Raw genomic sequence first — 17,090 nt, 5'->3', positions numbered from 1 at the left:
AAGTGGATGACATTTGGTTGAGAGCAGAGGAAAAACAGGACGGCTTCTGTGACATCAGGACAATAAAATGTAATATATAAAAGATATATATATATAAGCATGTATATATATTACCACTATGCTTATACTCAAGGCTGATTAAACATGTTGTCTTTTTTGAAACTTTCTGGGTCACACCTGGTGATGCTCAGGGGTTACTCCTGGCTCTGTGAGCAATATCGGATACCAGGGATTAAATCCAGACTGGCCACATGCAAGGCAAATGCCCTACCACTGTACTATCAACTTCAGCCCCCAAATAAATGAAGTCTTAAAGAGTACATTTTTCCTTTTTTTGGGTCACACCCAGTGAAGCTCAGGGGTTACTCTCCTGGCTCTGCACTAAGGAATTACTCCTGGCAGTGCTCGGGATTCTGGGAACTGAATATGCAAAGCAAACACCCTACCTGCTGGACTATTGCTCTAGCCCCTTAAAGAGTATTACATATTAACAGAAACATTTTTTTAATCTGGAAACTGCCTACAAAAAACAGCAGTTCAGATTTTCTTCACCCTCCCATTATCGTCATCCTTATTAGAGGAGAGTCAGGGATATACTCCTGGATTATTTCTCAGACAAAACAGTAATACACAGGAAAAAAGGAGTGTTCTAGTAGGATTTAAATAGAAAGTAAATGATGTTGATTCCAACAGTTTGCTATAACAATGATACCAATCAAAATCACTAATTTATGTTTTTTAGGTTAAAAATAGTAGAGAACCATTTTTATTAACTATTTTATTATTTTTCGGTAGCTTGCCGGGCTCTCCGAGAGGGGCGGAGAAATCGAACACGGGTCCGCTGCGTGAAAGGCAAACACCCTACCTTGCTATTGCTCCGGCAGAGCTTAGCAAGCTACCCGTGGCATATTGGATATGCCAAAAACAGTAACTCTCACAATGAGAAACGTTACTGGTGCCTGCTCGTACAAATCAATGAGCAACAGGATAACAATGCCAGTGATTTTTACTGTTTTTAACCTAAAATGTGGACTGGAGCAATAGCACAGCGGGTAGCACGTTTGCCTTGCACGTCGCTGACCCAGGTTCGATTCCCCATCCCTCTCCGAGGGCCCAGCAAGCTACAGAGAATATCCTGCCCGCATGGTAGAGCCTGGCAAGCTACTGTGGCATATTCAATATGCCAAAAACAGTAACAACAAGTCTCACAATGGAGAACTACTAGTGCCCTCTCGAGCAAATCAATGAACGGGACTACATTGCTACTGGGCAGGTTAAAAACCAGCAACTCATTAAACTGAATTAGTAATGGAACTCAAGGAAAGGTAGCAACCTATCCTCAAGTTTTTATTTTTAAAGAAATAAACTAGAAATTTAAAGCATTCTTATTTCAAAAAACACACAATTTTCAGACCCACATTCTCAAGAAATCCCTTGAACAAGTGAACCATTTGCAAAGGTTTCAAAGACATTTCATGAAAAATAGACTAAGTATTTCCTGAATTTAGAAAACTATAGACTGAAATCATATAGCACCTGCCCCCAATGGACTATTTAAATTAGGATAATCATCTACTGTGAGTTACATGCATTTCATAAGTATAAAGATACATGAAAAATATTGAAGTAGGGTTTCTCCATATTTTAACCTTGACCAATCCTTGAAACATTAACTTAGAAGCTGCAGAAACTCAGAACACAAGAGATTGGCAGAAACCAAAAACATGAGCAACCATAGATTTGGTTGTTATAAAGATGAGTGCATACTTGCATACCTATATTAGAGTTTACATATCCCAACCTGTAGAGCACTCAAGATCAAGGATGCAAAATTATAAAACATAATCTACATAGGTCAATGTGAATATGTAGTAGAAGCCTGAACTTGCACTTATGTGAAACACATAAAAACTAACTTTAGAATAGTGTACTGCATATAAAATAACTTCTTTGCAATAGATTATACTTAAGTTCTTTCAACTATTCAAACACTAAGGACTCAGAGGTTAAAGGTTCTTTTGGGTCTAGAGAAGAGCTGAATATGAGAAAAATGACCTTTAAAGAAGACAATTAAAACAATTTAAAGATTAAGAGATTGTAATGTGTCAACTGACCCTCTTAGTTTATATTATAAATTCGTATTCTTTTTAACCAAAGTATTCAGAAATGAAAACATCCCGGTTCTCCATGCTGCCACAAAAGTAAAAGAAGAAAATCTCAGTGACTCTTGCAATTTTAAATGCTATTTTTATTTAATGCTAACTGTGCAAATGACACCAACTCAATACTGTGCAGAAAACACAAATTCAATATTAAACAACAGTATATGCAATAAATCTAAAGCAGAGCATTTATCTACCTTCAAAACTGATAATTATAGAAGGCAACTCAGTTCAGATAATTTTTAAAGAAATTTGACAAGTTTTCTCATTTATAAGAGACTCAGGGGCAAAAACCTTGTGGTTTTGTGTATTATTTTACATAACTGATGAAAGTCATTCCAATTTTTAATTTATTTACTTGAACTTAGGAAAGAGCATACCTTACTCCTTTTATCAATAGATACAGTCAGTGAATACAAAGCTGACAAGTTAATTGACAGAAAGATAGCTGAATACAATGAAGAATGTTCAACATGGAGCTAGTTGTACCTCCATCCTAATTTCCTTGTTTACAGTCCAAATATTCCTTTAGTGCACTATTTAAATCAAAAGATAAAATAATCTTAAAGATATGATAGTAAATACTCTTAACAACCTAAATCACTTAAACACCAACATAAAACACTTTTTAAAAGTCAAAGCATCAAAAAATGGCAATACAAAAATAGTTCATACTGCTGAATTTTACATATTTTGAGGTAAGTAATGAGAAACCGAGGGAGGAGAAGCAATATAGCCAACTGGTCCAGTATTCATAGCTCCATGAACAGGAGAAGAACCACCATATGCTGTACCAACTGGATGCCATGGAGGAACATAAGGATAATCTGGCATAACAGGAATGCAGGAATCAAAACCCGGCAAAGGTGATGGTGCATAAGGATCTGAAATAACTGGATAATAGACTGTCCCGTGAGGAAAAGATGCAGGATCACCATTCGGAAAAGTACCTGAAATAATATATAGAGCACACTTTATATACAGATTCACTGAAACACCAACATAAATGGATGTTCTTATAAATGAGAATAAAAACCTTGCTCTCAATATATAAATGATCACAGCAATTGTAGCAGTAGTCCTTCATATATAAACATAGCCTATTTAAAATGGCTCTAAAATATTAATATAGCCAATTTTTTACAAATATGTAGCAATCTTCCTGGATCATTTAGATACCAACAGACAAAATGCCTAATCTTTCTCTAGAGACCCTCTAAGTAACTAAATTCATATAAATATTGATCAAAATCAAGTTATGAGATGTTTCCCAGTAAAAAAAAAGATCACTAAACTACCCAGTATAACTGTCACTGTCATCCCAGTGCTCATCGATTTGTTCGCGCGGGCACCAGTAACGTCTCTCATTGAGAGACTTATTGTTACTGTCTTTGGCATATCCAATATGACACGGGTAGCTTGCCAAGCTCTACCGTGCGGGGTCCATACTCTCAGTAGCTTGCCAGGCTCTCCGAGAGGGGTGGAGGAATCGAACACGAGTCGGCCGCGTGAAAGGCGAACACCCAACTGCTGTGCTATCGCTCTAGCCCACCCAGTATAACATATCAAAAACACATTTTTCTATCACTATCAAGTAAAAACTGAGTTGGGAGGCTGGAGAAAGGTCAATGGGTTGCAGCACACTTATTTGTATGCAGGAAGCCCAGGTTTATACCTCTAGCACTACATGATGCCCTGTGCAAAGCCAAAAGCAAAGGAAATACACGTGGAATATAGTATATAAAACTTAAAAAAATGATAGAAGTATTTAGGGGACTTACCATGAATGGAGCGTCCGTAACTGGGAGTTTCTCTGGGTGAGTCAGTGAGTGATGAGTCAACTTGAGTAACTAGAACAGAGTTTTCCAAACTTACTTACCAATCCTCAACTTCTCAGATAAAAAAATTACTCAGAATGCCCCAGGAAATTGACCTTCTTTAAGGAAAATGGACTAAAAGTGCCTCCAAACTGCACTAGTTGACATTAATATGCCCCCTTGGATCATTCCAGTGCTCCCAGAAGTGGGACGGTATTATCCTCTTTGAGAAAGACTAGCCTAGAACATGACAATATCTACCCTTTATACTATGTGTCAATATTACATTCATAAAAATAGTTCTTTATATTATTGAAATTATTTTACTTTCTGCACACAATATTTGTAAAAGTAATTTTTAATAAATTAACCTTATCTTAGTGTAATTATTTTACTTTATACACTTTTAAATTTTAAAACATATTGTGGGCCAGAGAGAAACCACAAAGGGCTGGAGTATATGCATACAGGTGACATGAATTCAATATCAGGCACCACATGGTCCAAGCACCTCTAGAAACAACCTCTGAAGACTAAGTAGAGAGTACCCTGCTTTGTGTGACCCCAAAGCCAATAAACTTCAAATATTGTAGAGCTGCATAAAAATATCCTTATTTCATATTTTTAATTTTTGAATTTTATTTTCTGAAAACTTATTTGTTAAAAGCTAAAATACAGAGCTGGAGTGTTACTGACCATTTGCTGGTGCTTCTGCCTGTGTGCCATCTTGTCTCTCCACTTCACTACCCAACTGAAGAACAGTATTATCTACTGGAGGTTGTTCAGTATAAACTGGATAACTCTCAACATGAAACTGCTGCGGTTGCATCTGTGGCACATAGACCATTGAGTTCCAGTAGTTGTGGTGATAGCACTTGGGTAAGAAAAGTGAAAAACATACATTACTATTCTTGTTCTTAAAGTGTACAGAATCTCACTAAAGTAAGGTCATGATTTTCAGATGGAGTGACATTTTTAGAAAATATTTTACAATTTCAATATCTTCTACAATTGCATTTAACTTTTTTTGCATTTTTTGTAGGCTTTTTGTTTTTAACAGTAAAAATGCTTATGATATTATGTTCTGAGTATACCCAGTATGGACTATTGACAATTTATTTTAACAATTATGTTAATTGTACTTCTATAAAGGACATCTATACAATGAAAAAGTACACCTTAATTTTTTTGGTCATAAAATAATTGATTTTTGTTTTTAAAGCATTAATGTGAATAATCAAATATCTATAATTAGATATGATTTTTTTAGTTTCTTCCCAGATGTATTGTTCTAGATTATTATTTTTAAATTTTTAAAAAAATTTTATTGAATGACCGTGAGATAATTACAAGCTTTCATGTTTGAGTTACAATCTCACAATGATTAAACACCCATCCCTCCACCAGTTCACATTTCCCAACACCAGTATCCCAGGTATACGCCCCCTTTCCTACCCTCCCCCTGCCTCTAAGGCAGACAATATTCCCCCATAATCTCTACTTTTGGGCATTATGGCTTGCAACACAGACACTGAGAGGTCATCATGTTTGGTCTATTATCTACTTTCGGCATGCATCTCCCATCCCAACTGGTCCCTCCAGCCATCATTTTCTTAGTGATCCCTTCTCTATTCCATCTGCCTTCTCCCCTCCGCTCATGAAGCAGTCTCCTAGCTATGGGGCAATCCGCCTGGCCCTTGTATCTACTGTCTTTGGGTGCTTGGCTGTACTTAGGGGACTATGTTGAGTGGATTAAACCTGGGTCAGCTGTGCCTTCCTTGCTGTACTATCACTGTAGCCCTGCATTTTACTTTGGAATGTAAGAATTCTATTAGGAAAACAACTTATGGAAATCAGATATACAATGATTTGTTTATAATGTATTTTCATAGCATCATTTTATAAAGCAATGTATTTTCATAGCAAATTTTATAAAGCAAAACGTTGAAAACTGAAGTATTCAACGATAGGGAACTAGATGAATTAATGATATATTTGTGACTGTATATGATACAGACAACAAGAATCGTGCTGTCAAATGGACGGGAATGTGGCTCAAGTGTTAAGAACACATGTTTTACGTATGCAAGGCCCTGAGTTTGATCTTGGCATTACATGTGTGCGGGGTAATGGAGAAGACACTTTTTAAATTCATACTGCAAAACATTTAAGGTAAATTGTCAAAGTATTAAAAGTTTGTAGATTACATACAGCAAAGTCCAGAAGCCAGATAGATAGTACGGCCAAGTAGTTGCTTGCACATGGTTAACCCAGTTCAATACTTGGCATCCGTGTAGTGCCCCTAAGAACTGCAAGGAGTTACCTCCCAGTGAAGAGCCAGGATCATGCTCTGAGCACAGTGGAGTGTAACCCAAAAGCAAAAGGCAAACTATATAGAAAAGTCAAGCATTTGATTTTAAAAGTATGCAACTGTAAGAAAATATGTCAATATACTTAAACTAATTATTCAGATAATTTCAGTATAATATAGTATTTTCCAACTGTATTACTTGTAACATTCAAAAATACTTAAAACTTATTTTGCATTTCCTTGTATTTCTGTGACAGAAAATACAGAACAGTATTTTAAAATGTTCATCTTTATGGAACAGATAATTATTACCATGACTCAGGAGTACAGTTATAAATACCTCAACATTTATGCCTGTGACCATAATAACTAATACAACTGAAAGGGGAAGTAGTTTGTTTATTCAACATCTGAAATTGCACTTAGGAACGATGGAAGCAAAGAACAAAAAATTGAGTTCACAATTCAATTGGGGAAGATGAGTGTCTAGAAATGTCCAAGATTTTAAGTAAATTAGTCTCTGAACTTTATCCAGGAGACAACATAATTTATTTTACTATCTGCTAAATAGTAAACTGTGTCATTCTTTTAATAGAAATATACCATCAAGCGACCGTATTTCAGTTGAAAATGATCCCTGGAAGAAGATCATTAAAAGAACTCAACTACAAACAGGAACAACTTTTAGTGATTTTTAATAGTACTCCCTCCAATGACTCAGTAAAGTGGTAAAAATGAGGCAAATATATACAAACACAAGTGCTTTAAATGTAATATTTGAATTAGTCTGATTACTTGTCATATAAGATGCAGAAATAAGCATAACAAAAATCTAGGAGGGGTTAGCAATGATGTTGAATACTGAGGCAAATACATGCAAAATCTTTGCTGGTTAGAGCTCAACACAACTAAACGCTATTTTATATAAGCACTGGGAGGCAAAAGTAGAAAACTGACCTATATTATCTTCAGAGATACATTATAAAGAAAACTTAAATGCCACTGAGAGTATACTTGGTTTAAAAGAGGATTTATTAAAATAGTAACATTTTTAAATTTTAGAATTAATTAAAGCAATTTTAATAATTCTTACCTGCAACCCCAGATTGAAATAATACTGCAAAACTTTTGTATCTAAAATTAAAAATGTTAAATGTAGTGACTAGTGATATATGCAATTAGAACTACCACATAAGTTTTTCCTGCATTTTATATTTCCCTACATAATACTAAAAAAATGCAGTCTTCCCACATCAGTACCATCCCCAATTCTGCCTCACAGTAAATAACTCCTTACTATAACTACATGCAAGGCTATTCTCCATATTTGCCAAACTGCATATGTGTTTTATTTCTACTCTAATTTTAAACATATATAGAAATTCCATTCTATTAACATACAGAAAAAAATTCAGCAAAGGCACTTTTTTTTGCTTGTCTAAAAACAAAGTTTTACTTTCATACAAATTTACCACATATGTAACCATGTTGATTCTAAGTTAAAGAAGCTACTTAGAGTGTTATGTTGAGATTATTAATACCTGAGTTAACTACCATGGTATGAAACAATTTAACTTGTCTTTATATAATGTCTTTATATAATGATAAACTTTATTATGATGAAAACATCACCATTAGAATAGAAGGCAAATAACTTGACATAGGTTATATCCTAAAATGGTAAAATTTCAAGTGTTGTAGAGATTAAAATAGTTCATAATAAGTGAAAAAGATTTACGAGGGAAGTACCAGTGTATATATATATATATTGAAATAGTGCTTAGCTATTACAAATGAATAGTACAGGGGCGAGAGATGGTAGAACAGGAAACATGCTTCCCTTGCACATGGTTGACTCAGGTTGGATCCTTGACACCCAGACTGTTCTCTGAGCCTCAACAGTACTTATACCTCAGTGCAAAAACAGGAATAAGCCAAGTGTGCTCCAAAATTAAAAAAAAAAAGTTAAATAGTGCCTTCTGGGACAACATGGATGGAACTTGAGGTAATTATGCGAACTGAAGTAAATCAGAAAGACTGGTTTCCAGGTGCTTTACATTAGTGGAATATAGATAACCAAAGTCAATACTGGTAAAACAATAAAAATAACATGGCTATACTTGGGTAAAAGAGACAAATGGGAGGAATGGAAAAGATACTTTTGATAGTGTGATGGCATTAGAACTTTGATAGTGTGTGTGGTAAGATATGAATATACAAATAGAGATGTGAAGATGTACTCCTGAAATTATATCGCATTATAAACCAATAGTAAATAAAAAATATTTCATATGAAAAAAACTTATAGGAAGTATTGAAAAGAAAATCAAATTCATTTTATGTATATTTGAACATTTTCATAGTGTAATGTTGGGAAATGAAAAATTAGCATCACTGATAACAATGATCTTGAGCACGGGTTGGTTAGTGACTAGGGAGGAATAAAGGAATCAGTATTTAGAATACTGTTTAAGTTAAATGAAAATTATTCCACTATTAACAAAATAGTAAACAAATGAGAAAAATCAATGTCCTGAATAGCATGCATATAAGAAGAGAGATAAAATTCAGAATTTTATTAAAGATACATAAATCCAAAATGAAAGAAAGTCAAGAGAAAATATCTGGCAAGTAGAGACAGAAACTGAAATGTTGAAGCTCAGACCAGACAGGAATATATGTACATAGATACATACATATATGTGTGTGTGTATACATATGTGTGTGTGAGACAGAGGTAATAAAATTTTTAGGTACAGACTAGAGATAAAGATTTTGGTTAAAAACCTTGGGCACTGAAAACAAAGAACTAGCTCAAAACAGTGTAAAAACGTAAATGGGGTCAGGGAGATAAAACAAAAGTTGAGAAGTTTGCCTTGCATGGGGCAAATTCATTTCAATATGTAGTGAAAAATTTTAATATATATTCGATGTACGGGGCTGGAGTGATAGCACAGTGGGTAGGGCGTTTGCCTTGCACGCGGCCGACCCGGGTTCGAATACCAGCATCCCATATGGTCCCCTGAGCACCACCAGGCGTGATTCCTGAGTGCATGAGCCAGGAGTGGCCCCTGTGCATCGCCAGGTGTGACCCAAAAAAGCAAAAAAAAATACATATATATACGTATATATATATATATAAAATCGATGTATAAAAATCCATTAAAAATCAATACACAACTCAATATATATAGCACTATATATAGTCCACAGAGCACTACTGTGAGTAACACCTGAGCATAAAGCCAGGAATAAGCTACAAGCACACCAGGTGGGAGAGTCCCCGTAATACATAAATAAGCTACTAAGAACTTTCAAAAACAATTCTCTAATGAGAAACACTGAAAAACTAGATTTAACAATGAACATACAACTGAAAATTAATTCTTATAGAAAAAAATATGGCTTTTGAAACATCACTTTTTCTTACTTATATAGAACCTTCATTAGGCCCTTACCTGACATGATCTCAAGCTAATTAATTCACATTGATTCCTACGCTATTATCACAGTGAACCTAAGTACAACAGTAAACATAAATATGCTGTGAACTTTCATTTTCAAATATCAGGCCTAAGTAATCTTTACCTAAGTCTGGAAATCTACTTACCTTGAGGCAGATCGTTGCCACTTGGGTCGCAGGAATAAGGTGGAGGTGGAGGTGGAGGTGGTGGTGGAAGTGGTGGTGGTGGTACATTTGATGCCTCTTCCACCTCAGCAGGAAGAGGAGGTGGAGGTGGAAGTGGTGGAGGTGGAGGTGGGGGGGGTGGAGGTGGAGGTGGTGGTAAAGAGGATGCAGTGCCATTAATAGGAGCAGAGAGATAAGGATATGATGGTGAAGCAACCACTACAAAAGAAACAGAACAAAATAGCAATAGACAACCAGTATGCTTAAAGCAATAGTACATCATCTACCTGTTTTGCGTCCCCAGTATGGTTAAAATACTAGTTCTTATGGTTTAACTTAAAAATTAAAGCTTGGGAAACTGAACTGCCCATTTTATCTTAAACATGCCAATAGAAAATTCAGAATTACATACTATTTTATCTTAAACATGCCAATAGAAGATTCAGAATTAATTACATACTATTCTGAGTAAAAGGAATTACTTAAAATAAGAAAAGCTACATATAGAAAATACCATTCAGGCAAACTTTTTTACTTTGCTTATTACCAAATCTATAATCATCTGTCATTCTTCCTCAAATCAACAGATGCAGAAACTAAGAGACTAAATTGCACAGATTATACACTGCAGCAAATCTTGAAGTTTATATCTGGTAGCACTCTATGAATATAGTCAACTCTAAATCTATAGTTTTAAAAAACTCAAAACTGGATTGAGTACAGCAAGTAAAGTGCTTCCCTTGCATGCAGAAGACCTGTGTTCCATCCAGAGGCCCAAGAGATCCCCGAGGCACCACCAGGAGGATCCCTGAGGGCAGAGCCAGAAATAAGCCCTGAACACCACTAGCATGAGGTCCCCAAACCAAATAATAATAAAAATAAATAGAACTCATTTAGGGATTTCAATTTTTAACATAAATCAAAATGTTTAATTAACAGTGAACAGAAAAAATGCAGTTGCAACTTATAATATCTTTGAATAAACAGTGTGTCAGATTAATGTGTAATATTTTCAGGCAGGATCAACAGAACCCATTCAGTTTAATAGAATTACTTTAACCGATTTAGAAATTCAAGTATTGGGGCTGGAGCAATAGCACAGCGGGTAGGGCGCTTGCCTTGCACGCGGCCGACCCAGGCTGACCCAGGTTCGAATCCCAGCATCCCATATGGTCCCCTGAGCACCGCCAGGGGTAATTCCTGAGTGTAGAACCAGGAGTAACCCCTGTGCATTGCTGGGTGTGACCCAAAAAGCAAAAAAAAAAAAAAAAAAAAAGAAAAAGAAATTCAAGTATTAAATTTTACTTTTGTGTGGCACACATGTGTAGCAACGTTAGTCTCAAGGTTCAATAAATCTTTATGTAGGATAGCACTGGTTTGTCCTTTCTCCCTGGCCCCACAGAGCTTGGGTTTGTCAGACTGCACCATTCACAATGCTCCCGAGGCACTCCCAATTCCTCTGTTTTTATCTTTAACCTCTTCTCTGTGCTCTCTTCCCCCACCAGTAAATCACCATTTTCCCCTAAGCAGTACCTGTGACTTGTAAAGTTAAATTCCTCAGAAATCTCTGGATTTATATTTGTAAATGAAATATTGCTTTTCTCCTTCCCTTATGTCCTTTTGCATCGTTTACTTCAGAACAATGTCCTTTTTGTATAGAAACAGGAAGACAGTTAACCCTCAGCTTTTATAACTTGGGAGTTAATTGACCCCGAATAATATTCACTCCTGGGCATCTGTTCTCTTGACTTAAGCCTCAGTTGCCCTTTCTTTCCAGCACCCCAAAGCAGGGTGCCAACGAGAGACTGGATAGACCCAGGGCAAGCTGTGAGCTACCCTGGCATCGAAATGGGTCAGGTCAAGCACCGTAATACTTAATTATAAGTTAAGAGCACAGTCATGGACAAATTCTCTCATAATCCAAAGAGTAACAACTCGACAAGGACCCTGCTAGGGTTAGGAAGGGCTCATCTGGTCTGAGCACTGTTGTCTGAGATTTAAAGTGAGATGTCCCCAGGAGAGCCACCCTATAAGCTTAATGTATATCTTACTGTGTCCATATGAAAAGGCTAAAATTAAGTAGAATTAAGATGATGGTTTAAATGGTTATTGGACTAAGGAAAAGAGAAACACCCTTAGGTGGTACTTCACACTTGAGTGGAGGAGATCAGGAAAGGCATTCATATGTTGATTGTGCTACTTCAACTGGGTGTGGTTACTATCTCCAAAGCTTGGAGGTTGGCAAGAGACAAAGGCTGCAGAGAGACCAGCATGAGGGACAGGAGGAAATGGGAATGCCCGGCAGTGTGAGACTGAAATTGGAAGCATAGTGAGACTGAACAGGCAGATGGGGGGAATGGAATAAACAGCAACTGATCACCAACCAGCCTGGCAGCCCTGTTCCCTCCTTCCTGTATCTGTTGGTGGTGGCTGCAGGCCGAGGTGAGGAAGTGGCTCATGGCCACCGAACATGGTGGGCGAGAGAAACACCACCAATGCCACCAAATCAATCACTTATTTAGTTGTGATTACACATCTTTATGTCTAGAGTTTTAGAATACTTGGTTTACATACTTAGGTTCATTTTTACAAATTGAATTTATTATTCAGGTAATTTAGCAAAAGAATTCTAGGTCAAGGTTTAGTAATAATTCACATTATTTTTGGTCACTAACTAGAAACATAAATAAAATCTATACAAATTATAAAAACTAAGAACTGGGCACCACAAAACATTTTTACTGGGTATAAACCTGTAGGGAGCCATTTTACCTTACTGATCTTATCCTGTCACTATTTGTTTAATCACTAGCTAACCCCATGCCACACCTAGCAAAGGTTGCCACTCCTAATCTTACTGATCTTATCCTATCAACATTTGTTTATTACTAGCTAAATCCCGTGCCACACCCTGCATTTCTGTTGGGGGTCCTGGGGTCCTGGCACCATCTCCTCCCAACAGGGAGGTATAAATACTGTAACTGCCATAGAATAAATGCCTTTTCTCTCTCCTCCGGGCTCTGCGCCTGTTCTTTCGGCTGCGCCCTACGAAGGGTTCGCCCTGCTGAACAGAACGAGACCTCCACATCGACTTCCACATAAACCAAACAAATAAGTCTCTCAATGAGAGACGTTACTGGTGCCCGCTCGAACAAATCGATGAGCAACGGGGTGGCAGTGACAGTGATAAACTACACAATATTTGGGGCTGGAGCAATAGCACAGCAGGGAGGGTGTTTGCCTTGCACGCAGCTGACCTGGGTTTGATTCCCAGCATCCCATATGGTCCCCTGAGCACCACCAGGAGAAATTCCTGAGTGCATGAGCCAGGAGTAACCCTTGTGCATTGCCGGGTGTGACCCAAAAAGCAAAAAATAAAAATAAAAAATAAAATAAAAAAATTTTTAAAACCCAGTCAACAAACTGTTTCGCAGTTTTGTCATATACTCAAAATTATTTCTAGTTTTAGAAGAGGTATTTAATTTTAGAACATCTTAAAAATCCAGAAATTCAAGAAAGCTTTTAAAAAATTCTTTGGAAGTAACATTCTCATGACATTTTTTGTTTTGAGGCTACATCTGGTAGTGCTCAGATACTGTTTCTGGCTCTGGGCTCAGGGATCACAGTTCTCATGGGATTTAGGGTAACCATATGGAGTGCTAGGGACTGAACCTAGGCTGGCCCCCTTGGTACTATCTCTCCAGTCAGCTAACCACATTTTTAAAAAACACAAGTGGAGTAAATTCAATATCTAAAGATAATAGAATGTGATTATAATCACTTTGTAAGAACGAACTACTAGTCACAGAAGTTGACAGGCCTGAGAGAATCAAGAATAGCAAGAAAAGAAAAAAATTTTGAAGTTTATTTTTGTAAAGGTAAACTACAAAATCCACCTAAGATTTTATAATGTCCAAACTGCTCTAGAGATGGATCATCTCATTCACAAATTTTAAAGGTCCTATAGACTGTAGGAACATAAATTTATCCTTTCTCTTCTGCCACAAGCTTAGGTTTATTGGGTTGTATCCATCACAATGCTCCAGATTTTTTAAATTCTAAACTCTACCATTGTTTTGTGGTGTTCAATAGGACATTCTAAGAATCATTTGCTGTTTTCTTCAACTTTAATCTGCATCTACAATTCTGTCCCGATCAATTTTTATCTCAATGAGGAATACCCTCCCTAAAATGAGCCCTCTCAGGTGAGTTTTGAGAGTATTTAAGGCGCCAAATATTTCCAAGTACTTTAATGGCTTTGGACTGCAGCAATATCACAGTGGGTAGGGCATTTGCCTTGCACACAGCTGACCTGGGTTCGATTCCTCTGCCCCTCTTGGAGAGCTCGGCAAGCTACTGAGAGTACCTCGCCTGCACGGCAGAGCCTGGCAAGCTACCCATGGCGTATTCGATATGCCAAAAACAGTAACAACAGTCTCACAATGAAGATGTTAATGGTGCCCGCTTGAGCAAACTGATGAGCAACAGGATGACAGTGATGCAGTGATTAATGCCTTTTACTATGTACCCAATACACACCCAGCTAGTAGTAGAGGTAAATTTCTTAACAATTTTAGCTGCTCCTTATGAATTAGTTGCCCTACTTTGCAGTGAATTCATATTTGCACTTTGGAGAGTTGTTCTGTTCTAATGTCTGTCAGCATTCCCATGTTTTCATCTTCTTGCTACCATATAAATCCTAACAGCAAATAGGTCTTATGATCAGTGGTTTGTACCATCCAACAAAAATTCTGGTTTTTCTGGGGAATACTTATCATTTAAATAGTCTCCATGAGATTTTGTTTTGCTATTCCTATTTCCATATGGGTCTCACACTGAAAATCTATGTTTCTGTCACATCTTCCAAAAATTCTGGTAATTTTAAATTTTACTCCCTCAGTTCAATTTTACAATCACTTCAAAAATTGGTACTATCAAAAATTCCAAACTCATTTTTAAGAAAGAGTCAATAACTGTTTTGCTTTTGTTTGGGGGTCATACCTGGCAGTATTTAGGGGTTACTTCTGGCTCTGCACTCAGGAATTACTTTTGGCATGCTCAGGGGACTATTAGGGGTAGTGAGGATCAAACCTGGGTAAGCCATGTGCAAGGCAAATGCTCTATTCAGTGCACTGTCACTCCAGCCCCCTGAAACGGTCAAAAATTTGTAAAAAATATGCCAGGTAGCAAGGTAAAACCAGGGTTCTAATAGATATCCTAAATTCTATATGCCATATTCTTTTTTAATGACAAACACAGGAAAACGGTTCAGTATATAGAAATGTAGTTCACAGAAAACTTTTCAGGAATTCTGTGAAGTGTGAAGCACCTTGAACTTAATTCCTGTAAAGTAAGTCAAAGTTTGAGAATATAGGACATGTTCCCTAAGTATTCATTATGTAGTAAAATAAAAACTAAAAAAATATCAACATTAAGGTCTGCTCCACAGCTTGGAAACTGGCCTCACATGCTGGGAAAAAGGCAGCTGAGATAGAGAAGGGAACGCCTAGTAGAGAATGTTGGGAGGACTCACTCGAGTTGAAAACAGCGTACCAAAAGTAGACTATAGACCGAGCATGATGGCCACTCAATACCTCTACTGCAAACTACAATACCCAACAGGAAAGAGAACAAAAGGGAATGTCCTGCCGAAGAAGCAGGGTGGGGTGGTGGGGGTTGGGGTGGGGTGGTGGGAGGGATACTTGGAACACTGGTGGAGAATGGGCACCGGTGGAGGGATATAAACCAAATCCAAACATGGAAGTTCATAAGTTTGTAACTGTACCTCACGGTGATTCACTAATAAAAATTAAAAATATATATATATATATCAACAATAATTTACAAAAAAAGAGAAACATTTCTAAATCTCATCGATACTTCCTACAGAAAATATGTATATTGAAAAACAGTATAGCAAGATGCTTGCCTTGCATGAGGGTCGACTTTGGTTCAATCCCCAGCACTGCTTATAGTCCCCAGAGCTCTGCCAGGAGTGATCCCTGAACTTAGAACCAGGAGTAAGCTCTGAGCACCACTGGGTGTGTCTCCAAAACCAAAATAAGTAAAACAGACAAGTTTAATATTGGAAATTAAAGTAATCCTATTTATCACAAGAACTGTTCTAGAAACATCTTTGAGAAGAGGAATTTCACAATGAGCTACCACTAATAACATACCTGCTCTGCCTTGAGTACCTGCAGATACAAACAGAGGCTGCACAGCACTCTGTGAGGAAACTGAAGTAATACTACTAGCTTGATTAGCTGCTGAACAATTAGAAAAGTCTTGAGCTGGAACATTATTGGCACAGGAAGTTGCAACTTCTGTAGAGTTCACCATCACCTGTAAGTGTGAAAAAAATATTAGGACACAAAATTTGGTTTCTAAAATGATGTTACTGAATTTAAATCTCTGAAAATAGTATTTTGATAAAACAGAACACTGATAAGTCAACCTTTATGTTAACTTAGATGCTCCCAGACTACGTTGAAAACCTTAATTTTTCATGCATTATTTTTCTGAAACGATGAAACACATTTATCATTCAAAACTCAAGTACAAAAACATTTCCCTCCAACTCAAGTCACCAAACTATGTACCAGTCTTCTCAAATATGAAACCTCTGGGGCTGGAGCAATAGCACAGTGGGCAGGGCGTTTGCCTTGCACACGGCCCACCCGGGTTTGATTCCCAGCATCCCATAAGGTCCCCCGAGTGCCACCAGGAGTAATTCCCGAGTGCATGAGCCAGGAGTAACCCCTGTGCATCGCCGGGTGTGACCCAAAAACCAAAAAAAAAAAAAAAAAAACCTCTGAAATTTCTTGCATATAAATCTATATATTTTAAACATACATTACTTAATGTACATATATGTATATATTAAATGACATATATATATATATACACACACACTTCACCAAATAGCATACTTCTTTGAAACAAAATTTGTCTTCATTAACTTCATGAGATTCAAGCTTTTAATTCTGATTAGGCTACAACTACTTAAAAGAACAGACTACTCTCCACAGTACTCAAACTAGATAGATGGTCTATGGATGATAACAAATGTTTCGAATGGTACTCACAGAAGTCTATTTCTTTACCACTGTACCTTGCATTCTTTTCTCAATCTTCCTTTTTCCAGGATGATCTTACTCATTTATATGTTC

General features: G+C 36.9%; 1 protein-coding gene across 3 annotated transcripts in view; it reads right to left on the bottom strand.

The window, feature by feature from the left end:
* Positions 1–2,235: 2,235 nt before the first annotated feature.
* The window catches only part of LOC129399934 (putative bifunctional UDP-N-acetylglucosamine transferase and deubiquitinase ALG13), a 46,464-nt gene continuing 31,609 nt past the window's right edge, over positions 2,236–17,090 (bottom strand). For all 3 annotated transcript variants that reach the window (XM_055121397.1, XM_055121398.1, XM_055121399.1), the window contains 6 exons: positions 16,098–16,263; positions 9,901–10,137; positions 7,384–7,424; positions 4,676–4,853; positions 3,944–4,012; positions 2,236–3,112 (listed from right to left, as the gene is read on the bottom strand). In XM_055121397.1, the coding sequence (XP_054977372.1) occupies positions 2,847–3,112; positions 3,944–4,012; positions 4,676–4,853; positions 7,384–7,424; positions 9,901–10,137; positions 16,098–16,263 (957 nt within the window). In that variant the 3' untranslated portion in view covers positions 2,236–2,846. The remainder of the gene's footprint in view (positions 3,113–3,943; positions 4,013–4,675; positions 4,854–7,383; positions 7,425–9,900; positions 10,138–16,097; positions 16,264–17,090) is intronic.

The sequence above is a fragment of the Sorex araneus genome, chromosome X, assembly GCF_027595985.1.
Source record: "Sorex araneus isolate mSorAra2 chromosome X, mSorAra2.pri, whole genome shotgun sequence".
NCBI lineage: Eukaryota > Metazoa > Chordata > Mammalia > Eulipotyphla > Soricidae > Sorex > Sorex araneus.
This window is presented reverse-complemented; position numbering and strand designations above follow the sequence as displayed.